The 22,255-nt window shown below is 50.3% G+C and overlaps 1 protein-coding gene across 8 annotated transcripts in view; it reads right to left on the bottom strand.

Moving 5' to 3' along the window:
- The window catches only part of LOC119978385 (tubby-related protein 3-like), a 126,269-nt gene that overhangs the window by 78,631 nt on the left and 25,383 nt on the right, over positions 1-22,255 (bottom strand). For 2 of the 8 annotated variants that reach the window (XM_038819993.1, XM_038819994.1), the window contains exon 1: positions 6,403-6,720. The exons of the other annotated variants lie outside the window; for them this stretch is intronic. In XM_038819993.1, the coding sequence (XP_038675921.1) occupies positions 6,403-6,417 (15 nt within the window). In that variant the 5' untranslated portion in view covers positions 6,418-6,720. Of the gene's footprint in view, positions 1-6,402; positions 6,721-22,255 lie in introns of those variants that run through there. 8 annotated transcript variants of the gene reach the window in all.

The raw sequence follows: 22,255 nt of genomic DNA, 5'->3' as shown, positions 1-22,255 counted from the left end.
TGCCAGATCCAGGCATTACAACTGATCTCACGCTCACCTTAGCCAAAAGGCCGAGAAACGATAAGATTGATTGATTTCTAGCCAATGAGTTGCCTGTGAATTATTTTACATTCACAAATGATATACGTGTCTGCCAGAGAAATTAAATGATGAAACTCACAGGGATGTGGTGCTCAGTAAAGTGCTCAATTATGTCATAATGGCTGGTGTGAAGAGTGTGATTGCGAGAAATTGCTGGAGCATTTCACACATGGAGTCTAGATCAAGGCTATCTCCCATGGGGGTTCAGGAGTCATTATTCCACCAAGATTTAGAGAGAGATTGTTGAAGGAACTTCATCTAGAGCACACAGGGATAGTCTGTATGAAAGAAGCAGCAAGAAGCTAATTTTGGTTTGTATTGATGGAGATATTGAAGAATTGGTGAAAGGTATGAAGTATGTCTCAGAATGAGAAATGATCCAAGCAAGGTCCCTTTCATTCCATGGTCCAACACAAAAAGAAAACTATGGGAAACTTGGCAGCTAATTTGCATACAGAAAGCTCTCACAAACAGCAACGATGATCCCTAGTGAAGATGATCCTGCCCGACAGGTGAGGAAACCTGCCATCGCGACAGTCCCCGTGATTGGCTGCCTCTGTGGTGAATATAATGAAGACTAAAGCCCTGTCCAAAAGTGCATGTGTCACTTAAGTTGATAAAAGTACACATATGTGGCACAACATAATCTAACTAGCTACCTGATGACCCAAATTGACTGCCTGCCGCTTCCCAGTGGGTAACCACCTTCCCAGAGATGCTGCCACTGGGATAATCATGCAACTGGCACATCCCAGTGCAAAATGATCAGATCATCGCCTCCAGTTTCGATCAGGATCCTCCCTCTGTTTGCGGCAGTGGGAGTCTCCAGTCCCGCTGCAGTAAGTGGGAGATTTGGTTGAGCGCCGAATCCTCTGCCCTTGCTAGCAGCAGTAAAATCCAACGGAGAATCCCGGCCCTCAAACTCTGCCTCTGTTGGGCAAAATTCAGCCCAGTGAGTGTGTGAAATGGTAATCATGCCAGTCCATGGTGCTGACATTTCGCACTCGGATTAACTCAAAATTTAAATTACAGCGGATTTCATAGGATGTACAGCACAGAAAATTGGCCATTCGGTGTAAGTTGCATGTACCATAGTCTCGAACCTCCCCCCATCTTTCCTTATTTAAAACTATCACCATAACTTATTCCTTCCTCTGCCGTACGATGGTCTAACTTCCCCTTTAAATGCATCGACACTATTCACTTCAACCACTCGCTTGGGTAGCAAGTTTCATATTCTCTCTGGGTTGCAAGTTTCTTCTGAATTCCCTGATGGGATTTCATGGCAATTACCTTGTTGTTGTATAAAGTCAGCAGTGTCAAATCATTTTTATTTTCTCTTTCCCCAGTATCTTTCCGCGTGGCTGAGCATACCGATAGTGCAGCAATAAGCAGGTGTCGTTGAGACTGATCTTGTCCAGGCAATGCCTTAACTGACGCTTTGGACATTTTAATTGATGTCATTCCAATCTCTCCTAACCCATGGCCCCTCTTTTTTCATAACTTACTACTGTTGACTTAACTCAACAAGGAATAAGTGAACAAACCAGGTCAAATACAAATCAAAATTGTGCTCAACGTTAAGCAGAACCGGCTGCAATTGTTTGAGATTAAAGGACTTGTGATGTAGGAACCCCCACTGTATTCATCTGTGAGTCAGACCATGCGGTTCTGTGTTCTTTCAGATTGTTCAAAATATGCGATTCTGCAGTGTCAAGAAGTTGCAGCTTTTGTGATCTGCCGAAAAAAACCTACGTTCTCAGGATGTAGCAGCATTGAAGGATGCCTTTTAGCCCTCCATGCCTCTTTGAAAAGACTAAACGATCAATCACACTCCTTGATTCTTCCCATAGCTAGGCAACTGTTTTCCTTCTTCAATCCCTTTTGAAAGGTACCAATGAATCTGCTTTCATCAGCCAGTGCATTCGAGATCATGACGACTTGCTGCTAAAAGTACATTTGCCTTGAGCTTTTTTTTTGTCAATTATCTTAAGTCAGTGCCTTCTGTCTTTTTAAAAATTAATTTGTGTGATTTGAGCATTATTGACAAGGCCAGTGTTTATTGCTCATTCTTGAGGTCAAGGTCATGGCGAGCTACCTTCTTGAATACAGCTGAGCGGCTAGCTAGGCCACTTCAAAGGACAGTTCAGAGTAAATCATTTTGTTCTGGGTCTGGAGCCACCTGTAATGCACATTCACAGACTTCACTGTGGTGATATACATCACTGTAAATACACAAGGGGTTAATGTAAATACACGTAGACTAGATAGACACTAGAGGGAGCACCAGAGACATGACACACAGACATTCAACCAATAGGTCAGTAAGGTAGGACACGACCAATGGGCATTCACGATACACTCAGAGGTGACACTACCACAGGAGGGCATTACACCAACCCATATAAAAGGACACAGCACACATGATCTTCCTCTTTCCAGTGGAGACACTCAGTGAGTACACAGGATTGATTTGAAACACATCACACCCACCACGTGGATTGTAGCAGACTGGTTCGTCCGTCTGAGTAGCTATTGCAGGACTAACAGGAGAGTCGAATCCAAGTAGCAGAATTGTTAACAGTTTAATAAACGTGTTAAAGCTATCTTCAAGTCTGACCCTTCCTTTGTCAGAGTGCACATCAAGGAAGCAGCTTATGCTACGTCAAGAGCATAACAAAACATTCACTAGAAACATAAAGGCATTTATTAGTAAGAAAAACTGTACAGAGGCCAGCAGCCTCACAGCTGCCCAGGTCTCTACATGACTTCTGCATATCTTCTGCCTAATCTGGGAAGATTATCCACCCTCAGTCAAAGTACATCTGTAGCTGAGTTACATCTTCCTCACAACACACATTCCTGCCTTGCTTTGTACCATTCCTGAACTAGGAAGTATCATATTTTGTCCCCACATCCAAAGCATTGATATATATTGTGAACAGGTGGGGTCCATGTAAACAATCCTCAATCCACAACGATATATTGCCTCCTAATTAAGCTCCGGTGGGGGAATTATCAAAAGCCTTCTGAAAATCCAAATATGCTACATCCATTGACTTTCCTTTATCAGTATTGTTAATAACATCTTCAAAAAACTCCAACAAGTTAATCAAACATGACTTCCCATTCATAAATCCACGCTGATTATACCCAGTCAGATCATGATTGTCCAAGAGTCCATTTATCACATCCTTTATAATAGAAACCAGAATTCCAGGTCTATAATTCCCTGTTTTCTCTCCCTATCCCTTTTTAAATAGTGGGGTGACATTTGATACATTCCAATGTATCAGGAATCATTGCAGAATCTATAGAATTTTGGAAGGTGATCACCAATGCATCCACATCTCTATTGCAACCACTTTAAACACTCTGGGATGCACAATATCAGGTCCACGGAACTTATCAACTCTCAGTCCCATTAATTTCTCCAATACAGCCTTCCTATTACACTGATTTCCTTCAACTCTGCATTCTCTCAAGTCCCTTGGATCTCTGCATTTGTGAGGTTTCCAGTATCTTCCTTAATGAAAACAGACACAAAGTAATAATTTCGCTTCTTTGCCACGTCTTTATGCCCCATTATGATTTTTCCTGAATGGATCCACATTTCTGTAGCCAAACACTTCTTTTTCATGTACTTATAGAAGCTTTTACAGTCCATTGGTATGTTTTTTGCGAGATTGCCTTAATATTCTGTTCCCTCTTTCTTTAACAGTTTCTTAGATATCCTTTGCCTTATTCTCAAAAACCTCCCAATCCGCAGGTTATTACTATCTTGGACATCTTTATAAGCTTTTACTTTTAATCTGATACAATCCTGAACTTCCTTGGTTAGCCACGGTTGACTGGCTTTTTTGGGGTTTTGCACCTTGACAGATGTATAGATGCTGTACACTATGTAATAGTTCTTTGAAGACTATCCATTGCCGATGCACAGTCATCCCTTTTAATGTATTTTCCTAACCACCTCAGCTAATTTATCATTCATTACTTTATAATTTCCTTTATTCAGTTTTGGATTCAGATTGAATTTGGAGAATCCTGACGCCAGCTGCCGTACTCTCCGGTGCCGGTTTTCGGGCGGAGGCCGTTGGCAGCCCCCCCCCCCCCTCCCCCGGCAATTCTCTGGGTCCCGATGGGCCGAGAGGCCGTCGGTTTCTGGCCAGTCCCGCTGGCGTGGATTAGACATTGTCCCACATGGCGGGACCTGGCAGGTAAGTGGGCTGGGGTGTCCTCAGGGGGGAATGGGGGATCCGATCACGGGGGGCCCCCCACGGTGGCCTGGCCCGCGATTGGGGCCCACCAATCTGCGGGTGGGCCTGTGCCGTGGGGGCACTTCTCCCTTCCGCACCGGGCCTTGTCAGGCTTCTCCATGGCCAGCGAAGAGAAGACAACCCCCTGCGCATGCGCCAGAATACGCTGGCGGTTCCGCGCATACGTAGGATCATGCAGGCCCTTTGGCGCATGCGCGGACTCGCGCAGTCCCTTTGGCGCTGGCTGGCGCGGGTGCAACCCCTCCGGCGTCCACCTAACCCCTGGAAGAGCGGAGAATTCTGCTAATTCCGGTCAGCCGATGCCGGAGTGGTTTGCGCCGTTTTTGACGCCGCCGTTGGGCCATCGCGCCGATTGTGGAGAATCCCGCTGCTGATGCCCTCCCTCCTATACCGTTTTTCCATTCACACATTAAATCAACTAATCTTCTTATTCTTATGCTCACTGGCATGTGGAACTGGGAGTAATCCTGAGATTACTGCACTTGAGGTCCTGCTTTTTAATTTCCTTCCCAACTCCCTGAAATCTGCTTTCAGGACTTCATCCGTCTTCCACAGTTTGTATATTTAAAGCAGAGATTGATAGATTTCTGATGAACGATAACGTAAAGAGTTATGGGGATAGTAGGTGTAAAAGGCATTGAAGTATCTGGTCAGCCATGATAGTACTGAATGGCAGAGCAGGCTTGATGGGCTGAATGGCCTACTCCTGGTCCTATGCTCCTAACAATGATACAACCTTTATAAATCCAGATTCATTTAATTAGAATAGAATAGAATCCCTACAGAAGGAGGCCATTCATCTCATCAAGTCTGCACCAACCTTCTGGAAGAGAATTCTACTTCGGTCCACTCCCCGCCCAATTCCTGTCACCCCACATCTTTGGACACTAAGGGGCAATTCAGCATGGCCAATCCACCTAACCTGCACATGTGTGGACCCAGAGGAAACCCACGCAGCCAGGGGGAAAACATGCAAACTCCACACAGTCACTCAAGGCTGGAACCGAACACGGGTCCCTGGCGTTGTGAGGCAGGAGTGCTAACCACTGTGCCACCTGAATTCAAATTCCCCTGCTGTTGATGTAGGATTTGAACTCAATTTTCCAGGTCATTGGTACAAATTTCTGGATTGTTAAGGTTGCACCTTGCTTAAACTTCACCTCACCAAAACCTCAAAATCCTAACTTGCACCAAGTTCCATTTACCTATCGCCGCTGTGCACCCTGTCCTATTAGAAAAGACGGTATTTAAGCTGCCCCTCGAAGGGTGATGAGTTAAGAGAGGATCCCCTCGGTAAGAGGACATGGGAAAGATGATTGGCCTTGTCCTTATCCTGCTGACAGTGGAGGGTCTATCAGAACCCCTTTCTCTCAGGAGAGCAATCCCGGCGTCTCTACTTTCAACACACAACTGAAGTGCCTGACCCCCGATATAATTCTACCAAATGTCCTTGCTCTATCTCTCAATTATCCATGCTGAACACAAGGATAATGCTTGCAGAGTGCCTTCCTCACCAGGCAGGTTGCACCTTCCTTAAACTTCACCTCACCAAAAGCTCAAAATCCTAACTTGCACCAAGTTCCGTTCACCTATCGCCCCTGTCCTACATCAACTCTCGGTCCAACACAGCCAGAATTATAAAAGCTTCAGTCATGATTTCAATGCCTGTGCAATATAACAAATGAGTGTTGTACACTTAAGCTCTATGCTTTTCCAAACCACTGAATTAACTTCACAAAGAAATAGCTTTTAAAAACAAAAGGGAACTGAGATGAGCATCTCAAAAGGCTGTGACAAGGTCATTGAGTAGTTTACGCGTTAATCATCACAGCAGACTAAGTCTCAATCTGCTTAGGCACCAAGGAAACGCTAAATCCATCAGGCCCAACACGCAGCAACATTATTTTCATTCCGAGCCCTTGCAGCGTTGTCCGAGTTAATGAAAAAACTAGATCCCTCTTTCTAAAACTAACATTTCCTCGCAAACCCCGTGTTAATTCCTATGTGCTGACCACCCACCATCCGCCAGGCACTTTCTCACCTTCTCCACAGACATCCTTGGCAGCAGGCAAAAGAGTTGAGCCCCCTCCCCCTGTCAGACACGGGTAGTTTGGGTTCCTCCGCCGTTAGTCCCTCGGACCAGGTGCGCGACTGGATGGTCCACGGTGAACAGCAAAGAATAAACAAGAAAAGACAATATTTACGCTACCCCTTGGAGGGTGATGAGCTAAGAGAGGATCCCCTCGGTAAGAGGACATGGGAAAGATGATTGGCCTCGTCCTCAGCAAGAGCCTGCTGCCACGTAACTGGGGCCGTCAACCACTTAGAGCGGATTGAGGTAAAACACCTCCTGTGAGCAGCGGCCCAGGGGTGGGAGGGATATACCAGATAAACCTGACTAATCTGTGTATTAATCACATCAAGGAACAGACACACCTCCAGTCCCCCTGCTTTAACTGTCCATGACTGTGTCTGTGAAATGGTGGATATTAACTTTGTTATATTTGATAGCAGATCACTCCCCCGCACCACTGCTCCCTACTACCTCCCCCCCAAAAAAAAGTTGATGCAGCTTTGGAAACTAGTTCTGTTGATAAATGATAACTGTTGGTGTCTTTTGTGAGGGCCATGAAGAATCCAGCACGAGTTGAAGGATAGAAAGAAATAACATTTATTTACAATAATATAGATCAGCACCAGCAGCAGCAACCCCCTTGCTGCTCACTCTCCTCTAGCTGATTCCAAACTGGCCAGCTTTATTTATGCAGGGAATCTGCTAATGATTTCTCCGCTCCCCTCTTTGGGGAAGCTCATACTCCCAAAGGATTGTGGGATTGCCATTAGTCCCCAACCAATGGTAAGCAGGCAGGTTATAACAGTGTCCTGCATTTTTCAACCTCCGATGAGTTCAGTAGCAATCAGTACAACATGCCGAGTATATAGGAGTGAATTTGGACTTTGGGCAGTATAACATGTTCCAAGTCCTGAGAAGGTTTAACAATGAAGGTTTATTTAGGCAAACAAAAGTAAAGGCCACAAGGCGGCTTATAAAACATAAGACCTGTGGTAGTCACCACTGTTGTATACATATCACATATGAGATGTAATACGGTAAGGCTCCTGTACTACAGGTACGGGGATAAATCCCTGCCTGCTGGCTCCGCCCAGTAGGCAGAGAATAAATGTGTGGGCTCACCGAGCCGCAGCCATTTCAGCAGAAGCTGTGGGAGGCTACACATCTCTGCTTAATAAAGCCTCGATTACACTCTACTCTCGTCAATTTATTAAGCAGAAACTTTACAACGATGGACCTCCGCATCAAGCCGGATCGCCTGCAGCTGCACCCTCAAGCAGACAACGCCAAGTCGGCCTTCGCCCACTGGCTAGCTTGCTTTGAAGCCTACATCGGATCTGCGACAGAACCACCCACAGAGGCACAGAAACTCCAGATCCTGTATACGTGGCTGAGCTCCGATATCTTTCCCCTCATCCGGGACGCACCTATGTACGCTAAAACCATGGCGCTACTGAAAGAGAACTACGCTCAGCAGACCAGGCCAGGCACCTCCTGTCCACGTGGCATCAACTCCCCGGTGAGTCTGTGGAAGGTTTCTGGCGTGCCCTGCATGCCCTGGCGAGGGACTGCGATTGCCAGGCCGTTTTGGCCATTGAACATTCCGAACTCCTAATTAGGGACGCTTTTGTTACGGGGATAGGGTCGGCGTACATCCGCCAGCGCCTCTTAGAAGGGGCCACCCTCGATCTCGCAGCAACCAAGAAACTCGTGATCTCACTAACGGTCTCCTCCCGTAATGTACAAGCGTACACCACCGACCGCATTGCGCCCCCCTCCTGGACATCGTGGAGCCACCAGCGAACACCCCATCGTGGACCCCACCAGGGACTGCCCCCAGCCAATCCAAGCCTGCGCCACGCGGCAGCCAGCCAACACCGGGGGACCCAAGTGCTACTTCTGCAGACAGACAAAGCACCACCGGCAGAGCTGCCCAGCGCGGAGCACACTCTGCAAAGCCTGCGGGAAGAAAGGACATTTCGCTGCTGTGTGCCAGTCCCGCTCGATCGCCGCTGTAACCAGGCCAATTGTTCTTGCACCCACCATGTGCGACCCGTGGGCGCCGCCATTTTCGCCCCCGCAACCCACGTGTGGCCTGTGGACGCCACCATCTTCCTCGCCACAGAACACATGCGGCCCGTGGGCGGCACCAACTTTAACGCCTCCCGCCACGTGCGCCCCGTGGGCGCTGCCATCTTCCCCGCCTCATACCCCTGCTCGTCGGGCACCTCATCGGGCCGCTCATCACCTGCTAACCAGCCAGGGGCCTTCCAACACCAGCTACAGCTCGCCTCCATCATGATCGACCAGTTCCGGCCACACAATCTCGCAACCGCGTCAATGACAGTAAAGGTCGATGGGCACAAGACATCATGCCTTCTTGACTCCGGGAGCACAGAGAGCTTCATCCACCCCCATACGGTAAGGTGCTGCTCCATCGCGGTAAACCCTATTAACTACAGAATCTCCCTGGCCTCCGGATCCCACTCCGTGGCAATGCGGGGTACTGCACCGCGACCCTCACCATCCAGGGCGTAGAGTTCAGCGGCTTCCGGCTCTACGTCCTCCCCAACCTCTGCGCTGCCTTGCTACTCGGCCTGGACTTCCAGTGCAACCTCCAAAGTCTAACCCTGAAATTCGGCGGGCCCCTACCATCCCTTACTGTCTGCGGTCTCACGACCCGCCTTCTCTGTTTGCAAACCTCACCCCGGATTGCAAACCTGTCCCCACCAGGAGCAGACGGTACAGTGCCCAGGACAGGATCTTCATCAGGTCCGAGGTTCAGCGGCTGCTACGGGAAGGCATTATCGAGGCCAGCAACAGCCCCTGGAGAGCCCAAGTGGTAGTTGTGAAAACTGGGGAGAAAAACAGGATGGTCGTTGACTGCAGTCAGACCATCAATTGGTACACGCAGCTCGAAGCGTACCTCCTCCCACACATATCTGATATGGTCAATCAGATTGCACAGTACTGGGTCTTCCAGACAGTGGAGCTGAAATCTGCCTACCACCAGCTCCTCATTCGCAAGGTGGACCACCCGTACACCGCGTTTGAAGCGGATGGCCACCGTTACCATTTCCTTAGGGTTCCCTTCGGCGTCATTAATGAGGTCTTGGTCTTCCAACGGGAGATGGACCGAATGGTTGACTGGTACGGACTGCGGGCCACCTTCCCATACCTGGATAATGTCACCATCTGCGGCCACGATCAGCAGGACCACGACGCTAATCTTTCCAAATTCCTCCACACCGCCAAACTCCTCAGCCTAACGTACAACAAGGAGAAGTGCATGTTCAGCACCAACCGCTTAGCCATCCTTGGCTATGTGGCGCAAAATGGAGTTCAAGGGCCCGACCCCGATTGCATGTGCCCCCTCATGGAACTCCCCCTCCCCCACTGCCCCAAGGCTCTGAAACGATGCCTGGGGTTCTTCTCATACTATGCCAAATGGGCCCCTAACTATGCAGACAAGGCCCGCCCACTCATTCACTCCACTGTTTTCCCCCTGATGGCCGAGGCTCCCCAGGCCTTCAACCGTATCAAGGCCGATGTCGCCAAGGCCGCGATGCATGCGGTCGATGAGACGCTCCCCTTCCAAGTCGGGAGCGATGCATCAGACGTCGCTCTGGCCGCCACCCTCAATGAGGCAGGCAGGCCCATGGCATTCTTTTCATGCACCCTCCATGCCTCTGGAATTCGGCATTCCTCCGTTGAGAAGGAGGCCCAGGCCATCGTCGAAGCTGTGCGACATTGGAGGCATTACCTGGCCGGCAGGAGATTCGCTCTCCTCACTGACCAACGGTCGGTTGCCTTCATGTTCAATAACACAGAGGGGGGCAAGATCAAAAACGACAAGATCTTGAGGTGGAGGATCGAGCTCTCCACCTGCAATTACGAGATTTTGTATTGCCCTGGTAAGCTCAACGAGCCTCCCGATGCCCAATCCCGAGGTACATGTGCCAGCGCACAAGTGGACCGACTCCGGACCCTACATGACGCTCTCTATCACGCAGGGGTCACCCGGTTCTTTCACTTCATAAAGGCCCACAATCCGCCCTACTCCATTGAGGAGGTCAGGGCTATCACCAGAGACTGCCAGTTCTGCGCGGAGTGTAAACCGCACTTCTACCGGCCAGACCGAGCGCACCTAGTGAAGGCCTCCTGCACCTTTGAACGCCTCAGTGTGGATTACCAAGGGCCCCTCCCCTCCACCGATTGAAACACGTATTTCCTTAACATGGTCGACGAATACTCCAGATTCCCCTTTGCCGTCCCATGCCCCGATATGACGTCTGTCACCATCATCAAAGCCCTCAACGCCACCTTCGCCCTGTTCGGTTTCCCCGCCTACATCTACAGCGACTGGGGATCCTCATTTATGAGCGATAAGCTGCGCCAGTACCTACTGAGCAAGGGAATCGCCTCGAGCAGGACGACCAGCTACAACCCCTGGGGAAATGGGCAGGTGTAGCGGGAGAAGGCCTTCCAGCTGGCCCTACGGTCCAAGAATCTCCCGGTCTCCCGCTGGCAGGAGGTCCTCCCCGACGCCCTTCACTCCATTCGATTGCTACTTTTCACTGCGACTAATGCAACCCCCCATGAACGTCTCCTTGCCTTCCCCAGGAAGTCCACCTCCAGGGTTTTGCTCCCAACGTGGCTGGCAGCTCCAGGACCCATTCTCCTCCGCAAGCACGTGCGGCTTCACAAGGCGGACCTGTTGTTTGAGAGGGTACAGCTATTCCATGCAAACCCACGTGGCTCCCTCAGGGACCTGGTACCAGCTGGGTCCCCCCACCCCCCCGCCACCCTTCCTCCCCCCAGGGCACCTCACCACACCCCCCGCTCCAGGACGATCCGTCCTCCCCTTGGTCCCACCCGGGGATGAGGGTAAGGTCTACACGCTCCCGGAGTCACCGGCGTCCGAGCCAACGCCTGCATCGCCACCGGGGCAGCGCCGCTCACAATGGAAGATCAAGGCACCCGATCGGCTGAATTTGTGAACTTTCCCCAAATGTTAACCTATGCATGTAAATGGTTTTCCACCACCCGCGCTGGACTCAATTTGTAACAGGAGGTGAATGTGGCGGTCACCACTGTTGTATATATATCACATACGAGAGGTAATACGGTAAGGCTCCTGTACTACAGGTATGGGGGTAGATCCCTGCCTGCTGGCTCTGCCCAGTAGGCGGAGTATAAATGTGTGGGCTCACCGAGCTGCAGCCATTTCAGCAGCAGCTGCGGGAGGCTACACATCTCTGCTTAATAAAGCCTCGATTACACTCTACTCTCATCGCGTTGTCATTGATAGTGCATCAAGTCCCAACCGGGACTACCGACCATGCAGGTCCCGGGCTGGCTTTTAAGTACCTGGTTCACGAGCCCCAGCTGTTGGGTCTCCGCCCCTCTGCAGGGGAGCTCGTATTCCATGAGCCCCATGAGAGATCAATAGAGTAATCCCCATGGGTCTCGTGAGAGTTATTACTCTGAGGGCGCCGGGGGGCGGGGGGGACTTACTCTGGTATTGCCTGGTTATATTGTCCAATGACAAAATTACCAAGGTGTTGTGAGGCCTCTCCTGTTCCATTATGACAATGCACCATATTCTCCCCAGTCAGTTACAACACACCAGAGGCCATTCAGTCCACCAAGTCTATGCCAGCTCTCCATGGAGCCATGTAATCAGACTCACATTCACACTCCATTCCCAAAGCCCTGCAGATGTATTTCTTCCATGTGCCCATCTAATTTCCTCCCCCCGATGGCAGAACTAAGCCTCTCTCAGTGCCCGTTTCACATTAACCGGCTGTTCATTGGCAGTGAATTGTGAAATAGAGTCCCGTCATGGGAAACGCAACATTGAACGCTTTGAAATGATAAAAGGGGTCACATGTGACATATTTGTGCTATTTGAAGCCAATCCCACCGGTTCCAGCCCGTACAGAATTTCCATTGCCGCACCTCTGGAGTCTCCTGGCCAGTGGGTACTTGAAAAGCTACCCCTTGGAACCCAGCACCAACCTGCTTTGTTCAAAGTTCATGTGGAAATCCCAGTTGACCCAATTACCTGCGAGGCGCGATTCCCACTTTTTGGTCAACTCTTAACAGCCATCTGATGTGGCAATCTGCTCTTGGTGTATCAAAACCACATCAAGAAGTCAGGCCATCACGATCTTCCAAACAGGCTGCTAGAGAAGGGTAATAAGACCATATGGCGATAGGATTTGGGAGAGAATTAGGCCATTCAGCCCATCGAGTCAGCTCCACCATTCAATCATGGCTGATATGTTTCTCAACCCCATCTTCCTGCCTTCTCCCCGTAACCCCTGATCCCCATATTAATCAAGAACCAGGGGCGGCATGTGGCGCAGTGGTTAGCACTGGGACTGCGGCTCTGAGGACCCGGGTTTGAATCCCGGCCCTGGGCCACTGTCCCAGTGTGCAGTTTGCACATTCTCCCCATGTCTGAGTGGATTTCACTCCCACAACCCAAAGGTGTGCAGGTTAGATGGATTGGCCACGCTAAATTGTCCCTAAAAATTGGAAAAAGAAATTGAGTACTCTAAATTTATTTTTAAAAATTAATCAAGAACCTATCTCTGTCTTAAAGACACTCTGTGATTTGGCCTCCACAGCCTTTGGAGGCAATGAGTTCCACAGATACAGTACCCACAAGAAACTCCCCCCATCTTGGGTTTAAAGGATCGTCCTTTCAGTCTGAGGCTGTACCCTCGGGTTCTAATCTCCCCAACCAGTGGAAACACCTTCTCCAAACCCACTCTATCCAGGCCTCTCAGTATTCTGTAAGTTTCAATGAGAACCCGCCTCATCCGTCTAAACTCCATCGAGTACAGACCCAGAGTCCTCAAACGTTCCTCATACAACAAGCTCATAATCCCAGGGGTCATTCTTGTGAACTTCCTCTGGACCCTTTCCAAGGGCAGCACATCCTTCCTTAGATATGGGGCCCAAGACTGCTCACAATACTCCAAATGAGATCTGACCAGAGCCTTCTACAGCCTCAGAAGTACATCCCTGGTCTTGTATTCTAGCCCTCTCGAAATGAATGCTAACGATGCATTTGCCTTCCCAACTGCCGAGTGAACCTGCACATTAACCTTTAGAGAATCCTGAACTAGGACTCCTAAGTCCCTCTCTGCTTCATATTTCCAAAGCCTTTCCCCATTTAGAAAATAGTCTATGCCTCCACTCCTCCTTCCAAAGTGCATAACCTCACACTTTACCACAGTGTATTCCACCTGCCATTTCTTTACCCACTCTGCTAGCCTGTCCAAGTCATGCTGCAGCCTCTCCACTTCCTCAACACTACCTATCCCTCTACATATCTTTATATTATGTGTAAACATAGATGCAATGCCCTCGGTTCCTTCTTCCAGATCGTTAATGTATATCGTGAATACTTGTGGTCCCTGCAGAACACCACTGCTACCATCCTGAAAAAGAACCCTTTAACCCCTTTCTGCCTTCTGCCAGTCTTATCTTATACTGTACAGCACCTTGTCAAAGGCCTTCTGGAAATCCAAATAGATTATGTCCACTGGCCCTCCTTTGTCTAACTTCCTTGTTACCTCCTCAAAAAACTATAGCAAATTTGTCAGGCATGACCTCCCCTTTACGAAGTCGTGCTGACGCAGTTCTATTTTACAAAGCACTTCCAAGTACTCTGCAATCTCAACCTAATAATGGACTCCAAAATCTTACTAATGACCAACGTCCGACTAACCAGCTTATAATTTCCCATCTTCTGCCTCACTCCCTTCCGAAACAAGAATGTTACATTAGCCACGTTCCAGTCCTCTGGGTCCCTCCCTGACTCCAGCAATTCCTGAAAGATCATCACCAATGCCTCCACAATCTCCTTAGCTATCTCCTCCAGAACTCTGGGTGTAGTCCATCCAGTCCAGGTGATTTATCCACCTTCAGACCTTTCAGCTTCCCCAGAACCTTCTCCTTAGCGATGGCCACTACACTCACCTCTGCCCCTGATTCTCCTGGAGTTCTGGTATTCCACTGGTGTCTTTCACCATGAAGACTGATGCAAAGTAACTATTCAGTTCCTCTGCCATTTCTTTGTTCCCATTAATACTTCTCCAGTCTCATTTACTAATGTCTACTCTCGCCTCTCTTACCTTTCCTATATCAAAAAAAACTCTTGCAATCTTCTTTTATATTGCGAGCTAGATTACACTCATATTTCATAGTCTCTCCCCTTATTGGTTTGTTAGTTCTCCTCTGCTTGCTTTTAAAGGCTTACCAATCTTCTGGCTTCCCATTAATCCTCACCACATTGTATGTTTTTTGTTTTGCTTTTATGCTGTCTGTGGTGGTATGATTTGCATAGCTGTCTGCCATTGGTGCAGAACACCGGCTTACCATTGGCCCTGGTCGATCATGTGCCTCTCGACCGATTAGTTAAGACCAGTCATGTGACGGCTCTCCGATTGGTCGAGAGGCTGAGTTAACCATGCCTCCATACCGAGGTATAAATAGTCAGAACGCCCGGCGGTCGTCCATTTACTGTAGTCGACCGCAGGGCTAAGTTCTAGCTTATTAAAACCTAACTTTTGTATAGCAACTCGTCTCTCGTGCAATTGATGGCTCATCACTGTCCCTGACTTCCCTTGACGGCCATGGATGCCTTGTCCTCCCCTTCCCATGTTTCCTCCTCATTGGGATGAATTTCTGTTGTGCCTCCCGAATAACCCCCAAAAACCCCTGCCAGTGCACCGTCTTCCCTGCTTGGCTCAATGCCTGTGCCCAACAATGTGAGAGTAAACCACATAAAATTGATAGCAGAGGAGTGGAAATTAGAGATCTTCAGCCTCTGATTATGCTGATAGATTTTTCTGGTTGAGGGTGTCAAAGGATTTAGAATGAAGGAGGGTTAACTGTGTCAAGCTACAGATCTGATTGATTGGGTGGTGCAGGACAGAGGGACTGAGTGGCGTATGTTTCCCTATGTGTGGGAGGGAGTGTCCTTGTACAAGAAGCAGAGAAAGTTAACATACAAGTAGAGCAAGCAATTACAGGAGGCAGGTGATCTACCGTCCTTTATTGTAAGTGAACAGGAGCACAAAAGTCTTGCTACAATTGTGCAGAGCTTTGATGAGACCTCATCTACAGTACTGTGATGAGTTTTGGCGCCTCTCACTGAGGAAGAATATACTTGTCTCAGAGGGAGTGCAATGAAAGTTGACTAGATTTCCGGATGATAGGTTGTGAGGGGTGGTTGTGGTGGGTAGGGAGTGCTGCTCTATGAGGAGAAAGTTGCGTTTCTGGACTTTCTGGCAATCTCAACTCTGAAAGAGTTTGATGGGATTGCGACTGAAGGAGCTCTTTATCCCCCACTGCAAGGGCATCGTCTCAGGAGAAGGAGGTGGCCATTTTGAATTGAGACCAGCAAAGACTTCTCCGCCGAGGGATTTGTGCACCTATTGGAATTTTCTACCTCAGAGGGGTGTGTGTGTGCTCAGTCATTGAGTATGTTTAAGGCTGAGATAGACAGATTTCTGAACTCTAAGGCAATCAAGGGATATGCGGCAGAAAAGCAAAGCTGTTTTTAAAGATCATCCATGACAGGGGCAGCACGGTGGCGCAGTGGATTAGCCCTGCTGCCTCATGGCGCCAGGATCCCAGGTTCGATTCCGGCTCTGGGTCACTGTCCATGTGGAGTTTGCGTATTCTCCTCGTGTTTGCGTAGGTCCTCCCCCCCAACACAACCCAAAGATATGCAGGCTAAGTGGATTGGCCTCGCTAAATTTTCCCTTGGAAAATGAATTGGGTACTCTAAATTTATTAAAAAAAAGATCAGCCATGATTTTATAACAGGTGAGACAGGCTCCAGAGGTTGTAATGGCTACTCCTCCTTCTACTTCTACTTCTTGCATTGTAATGTGAGGTCATTTTCTGCAGCACTTCATCTTGAGCCATTCACATCAGCACAGGGGGATTGCAAGCTGAGCGTTTTGTGATTTTCTCAGAATGGTACATAAATTGTGCAGGAGACCACCCAGATTAGTTTATCCTTGTAGATCATGCTCAATGGTTCTGGACTTTGCCCAATTTAAAACCTTGTGGGATTTGTCCTTGGCTCCCTGCAGTGAAATCCCAGGACATCAATCAGAATGACATGACTCAGCTCCCATCTACTGCAATCTACAGATGTCTGCCAGACCAGAACAAGGGCCCGTCATGTTTCAGCTAGGAAGAGGCAGCTCAGAGACATGTGTGATCCAGATTCTCATTGAGTTTGGTACTGTGCACACAGATTGGCTGCAAACCAACCTAGTCACGCACGCTGATACACAGACACAGAAACAAAAATATACCCGCTCATGAACATGAACACGCTCGCTCGCACAACGCTCACACTGAAGGCCATTCAACACAGCGAGCTCATACCCGTGCACACTCACAAACATGGAGGCTGGAACTTTCCCTTCCCGTCCAGGCCATAAGACATCGCGGGCGGGACTGGAAGATCCTGGCTGGAAACATGAATGGTTGCAGCACAGAAAATGGCTTAGCTGGTGCTCTCCCGTGCCCTTTCCTCTAGCCCTGTCATCATTTTTCTTTGCAAGTGTTTACCCAATTCCCTTTTGAAAGTCATGACTGATACTGTCTCTACCACTCTCAGGTAGTGTATGCGATCTGCTCCCTGCGTCCCGCCGCAATTGTGGAGCGGGATCTGACCGGATTTCGGGAGATGTCGTGAGTTGGGTCCCGCCCACAATGAGCGGGACCCAGGGCGGGATTCTTCCCGCCCCTCGCCAGGCCGGAGAATCCCCGCGAATGGGCCATGCCGCCCCGACGCCGGCACGCGACTCTCCGCAGTGTGGAGAATCGGCGCCATTGGCGCCGGCGTGGTTGGCGCGGCGCCAGTCACGGGCCGCACTACACGGCCGGCGTTCCGATTCTCCGGCCCAGATGGGCTGAGCGGCCGGAGCAAAGGAGCCGAGTCCCGCCGGCTCCGTTCTAAACTGCTCTGGGCCAGCGGGACCTCGGTGTGTAAAGGTCGCGTGGCGGCCTGTGGGGAGTATGAGGGTGGGTCCTACCTTGGGGGGGGGGGGGGCTCCGATATGGCCCACCAATCGGCAGACCGCCCTCTGTGCCTGGGGACCTCCTTTCCTACGCGCCGGACTACATGTCCTCGTTGGCGACTGCGCATGCGCGGATTGACAGCTGGAGCGGCATAAACCGCTCCAGCGCCGTGCTGGCCCCCTGTAGGGATCAGAATTAGGCATCGGAGCGGCCTGTAATTCGCGACGGCGTTTACGACGGCATGGACACTATGCCACGGGATCGGAGAATCCCGTCCCCAGTCTCGCAAGGCTAAGTGAGAGTTTAAGAAAGCAGCAGAAAGGCATTTGGAGGTGTCTTCCAGACGATCGGAAGCCCCCGGGCACTGCTGCTGCCACCTGGGCACCTTAACACTGCCACCCTGGCACCACCTTGGTGCCAGCCTGGCACTGCCAGAGTACCCAGGTGGCACTGCCTGGCTGGCAGGATCACTGTCAGTGTGCCTGGCTGGCAGTGACATGGTGTCAGGCTGGCATTTTCCCCACGCCAGGGATCAGGCCCTGCCCGTGTGAGACAGGGTGCAGGGGGCCCGAGAACCCCCTTACAGGTAAGTTGGGGCGTTCGGGGGTTGGGAGACCATAGATCACGTCAGGGGGGTTGAGAGATTGGGGGTGACATTTAAAAATGGCGTTCCGAACTCTTCACGCACTCTCCGCTCACCACCACACTCAGGCCTCTCGTGTGTCAGCATTCTCAGGTTATGAGGATGCCAAGGTCTACAAATGTGTAGAGAGTCTGTCCACCTCGATAGCAAGTGAAGAAAACCACTGGGAGCCCTGACCTTGGAGGAGGGCGTAGCAGCTGAGATGTGTCATTCAACCTTTCTGGGCCCCAAGATAAAACCATTCATTGGCAGGGCCAATCTCTACTCTCAGTCAGGCAGGAGTCAGACATTTCGCAAAGGATAAGAGGAGCATCGCTCGGTCCTCACTGCAAGTCATCATAATATTCCTGCAGTGTCCAGCCAATCACTTTGCGCCCTTCCCCCGAATCTAGCCACCATCATGATGACGTTCCACAGGCACCACAGTAGTGAGTGGGTGTCAGACCCCATGGATGGAGAGGTCTTCACTCTCCAGTCCTGGTCATCACCAAACTGAGAGTCAATGAGGGCACCCCTAGCCTTGCGGCCCATGTGGGCGCTGGCTATTGGCCGAGCTCCTTCCTCCTCCCCCGTGGGTTACCACCCACTGCCCTCCTCAACATCCTCCTCATCTGAGGAGATGTGATGCTACTCCATCTCCTCCTGGTCCAGCTGCTCGCCCCACTGCAGTGCCAGGTTGTGCAGTGCTCAGCAGGCCACAATGATGAGGGCACCCTCTGGAGGCTATCTTGACGGGCTCCCCTCGACCGGTTGATACACTGGAACTGCTCAATGAGTGTTCACGTTGATTCATGAGCCTCATTGTAGCAAGTCTCAGCGGGTGTTTGTGGCCTCTGCATTGGTGTCACCAACCACTTCCTGAGGGGGCACCCTTTTCCCAAGGAACCATCACTCCAACCTTTGCTCTCTTTCAAAAATGACGGAGATCTCAAGTGCTGTAAGACGTAACTATCATGGATGTTCTCCTGGAAACGAGCACACACCTGAATGACGTGCATCGCGTGTTTCACATATGGGTGGCATGGTAGCACAGTGGTTAGCACTGTTGCTTTACAACCCAGCTTGGGTCACTGTCTGTGTGGAGTCTGCACGTTCTCCCTGTGTCTGCGTGGGTTTCATCTGGGTGCTCTGGTTTCCTCCCACAGTACAAAGATGTGCGCATTAGGTGGATTGGTCACGCTAAATTGCCCTGTCGTGTCCAATTGTTAGGTGGGGTCGCTTGATTACGGGAATAGGGTGGAAGTGTGGGCTTAGGTAAGGCGCACTTTCAGAGGATAGTGTAGACTCGATGGGCTGAATGGCCACCTTCTGCACTGTAAATTCTATGAAACAGATGATCTGGAATCTGAGGGAGTAGTGTTACATGTGGTCTCTCGAATGGCGCCCCATGCCGCCATGGGGAACATACAGTCATGTGGGTGCAGTCGATGGTACTCTGCACCTGAGGCACACTTGCTATGTGGACGAAGCCCATGGCCCTGGCATCCCGGCTTGCTTGGTTCCAGCTGAAGTTGATATAAATGTGAACCCTCACGAACAGCGCATCTGTGACCTTCCTTATGCACTTGTATGTGGATGACTGGTCACCCGTGCAGTCCTGAAATGAGCAGCTGGCACAGAAGTTCAGAACGGCTGTGACTTTCAAGGCCACAGGCAATGGGTGACCTCCCAGTTCATGTGGTGCAAACTCTTGCATCACATGGTAAAGGTGGTCCACCGGTCCCCCGGACAGATGCAGTCTTCTCCGGCACTGAAGCTCTGACATCTGCAGGTCAGAGGTTCTACACCAGAACACCATTGGCCGGTAGTGACTCCTCCGAGGCACCACCATCTCTGGCCCTGCTCCCAGAAGATCAACGGGCTCTGCCTCCCCCTCCTCTACAGGGCGGGCGCTGGTCCTGGCCGCATGCAGCGGCACGTTGATGTCGCTGTTGTGCTCAAACCTACCAAAAGAATTGTCAACTAGTCTGGCTCAGGGCAGCACGGTGGCCTAGTGGTTAGCACAACCGCCTCACGGCGCTGAGGTCCCAGGTTCGATCCCGGCTCTGGGTCACTGTCCGTGTGGAGTTTGCACATTCTCCCTGTGTCTGCGTGGGTTTCGCCCCCACAACCCAAAAATGTGCAGAGTAGGTGGATTGGACACACTAAATTGCCCCTTAATTGGAAAAAATAATTGGGTAATCTAAATTTAAAAAAAAAATAACTAGTCTGGCTCCATGATTCTCCAGACTCAAAAACTGAAAGGAAAAGAATATCAGAGTGAGTGATGAGGAGTCTTGGCAGTTCACTGACCCACAGGCCCCTCACTATCTGGGAAATCTACCCAAGCGCATCCTTCCTTATGTGAGAGTCTTTCTACTCAGCCTCACACCCTCCCTGTCACACAATAGCTTCTTTACCACATTATCCCCTCTCAACTCCACCTGAATGGATCACTTTGACCCTTGAGAGCTTCAGCAGTCCCCCCCCCCCCCCCCCCCCCCCCCCGCCCTTGCATTGAGTGAGGAGTGAGGGCAGTTTGACTACACTCAATGGACCTGTGTTCTGATCTCACAGGGGAACAAGAAGCTGCCCCCCGATCATCTCCTGAATAGGGTGACTGATGAACGACTTCACCATTACTCCTTGCAGTGGAAGCCACATCTGTGTCACCTCTCTGTTCCGGAGATGAGAGCATTAACGTCAGAGTTCAATGCTTGGGCACTAGGCTTACAACCATTTTGTTCTACGTAAATAACCAAGTAAATTAAATCAAATAAACTGAGGGACTAATTAAAGGGACAGTCCCTTAGAATTGAGCGCACTCATGCATGCACAGCAATGTTGACTAAACTGGCACAATTGACTCATCAAGGAAGGGCCAGGGATGTGATTAGACAACTGGTTTTCCCTTGTGGCTGGCGAGGCACACTTGATGTATGTGAAGATTCATTTTGCAGTCAACTTCATCATTAGTGGGCCCCCTCATTTCTCCTAATGGGCTGTGGATCAAACGAGCCTTCCAACCTGAGCAACCAGCCACCCACACACTAATCTCTGGCAGTCTGGCCTCCAGAACCAGTGGCTTTGAACTTCCAGACATCTCATGCCCTCTGGTTTCAAAGTGAATCCTGAGTATGGGCGTTCATTCTGACTGCACTCGTCGTTCCCACTGTGTGAGGATCTTCAGGCCTCATGAGGCTGGAAACCACCCCTTATCGGAGTCCCCCATTCTGCCCATGCAGCCTGGCATCTCATGGGAGTCCATGCAGGGACCCCACAATCGCCCTCCCGTCCTGACCCTGTGGATTCACCTGCTCCCACTCACTTGCTGATCGCCACTCCAGAAGGGCAATCCCTCAACGGTCATATCACCACAAACCCAACAAGGGGGACACGAGAAGCAATGACTGCAGACCAGCCACCAGACTCCATTAAACCTCGATACTCATGTCACAGCCATGAAGGGCTGCTAAGGACTGTGAGTTACCCCTCCCCCCAAGTCGCCGAGACTGAACTCCACCTCCCAGCCCCGAGTTGTACTTATCTGGGTCATTGTCCGGTGCCCCCTCTGTAATTGGCACTCTGGATGGTAATGGAGCGCTCACTTCCGATATCCTCTTCAGAAATGAAGTTGCCAGATTCTCGTTTTTATACAGCTGATGTAAATCTTGCTGACGTGACGTCACAACAGCGCCCCGTCCGATGAATATCCACTGAGGGGGGATGTCCCGGTGGGAGGGCTCGCTGATGAGATGCTAATGTATTTAAATCAGGCTCTCGAACGTCCACGGTGGGCTTCTCATTCCGTCACTGGCAAGGTGCCTGGAAAATCGGAAAACACGATCTCGCCGGCAAGGAACATGTTTCCTGATTTTCGCCGTAATTTGCTCTTGCGCGCTGTTCCCACTGATAGCTAATACGGCTGAAAAGGGCCCCTTGTGTCTCTGCCTCCATTGGGAAAATTCCCTGGGCTGGGAAAATCCCCAGGCTGGGAGAAATCTGTCCATTACTCCAGTTGAGATCGAACCAGTGTTTTCCGAAGGTTCACCATAACATCCTAGTTTTTGGAGTCCGTGCCTGTATTCAGAAAGCCTTTCTGACAGCCACCTGCCCTGCCACCCTCAATGATTTGTG

This window comes from Scyliorhinus canicula, chromosome 15, assembly GCF_902713615.1.
Source record: "Scyliorhinus canicula chromosome 15, sScyCan1.1, whole genome shotgun sequence".
NCBI lineage: Eukaryota > Metazoa > Chordata > Chondrichthyes > Carcharhiniformes > Scyliorhinidae > Scyliorhinus > Scyliorhinus canicula.
Note: the sequence above shows the minus strand (reverse complement) of the source record. Positions and strands in the feature narration are given on the sequence as shown.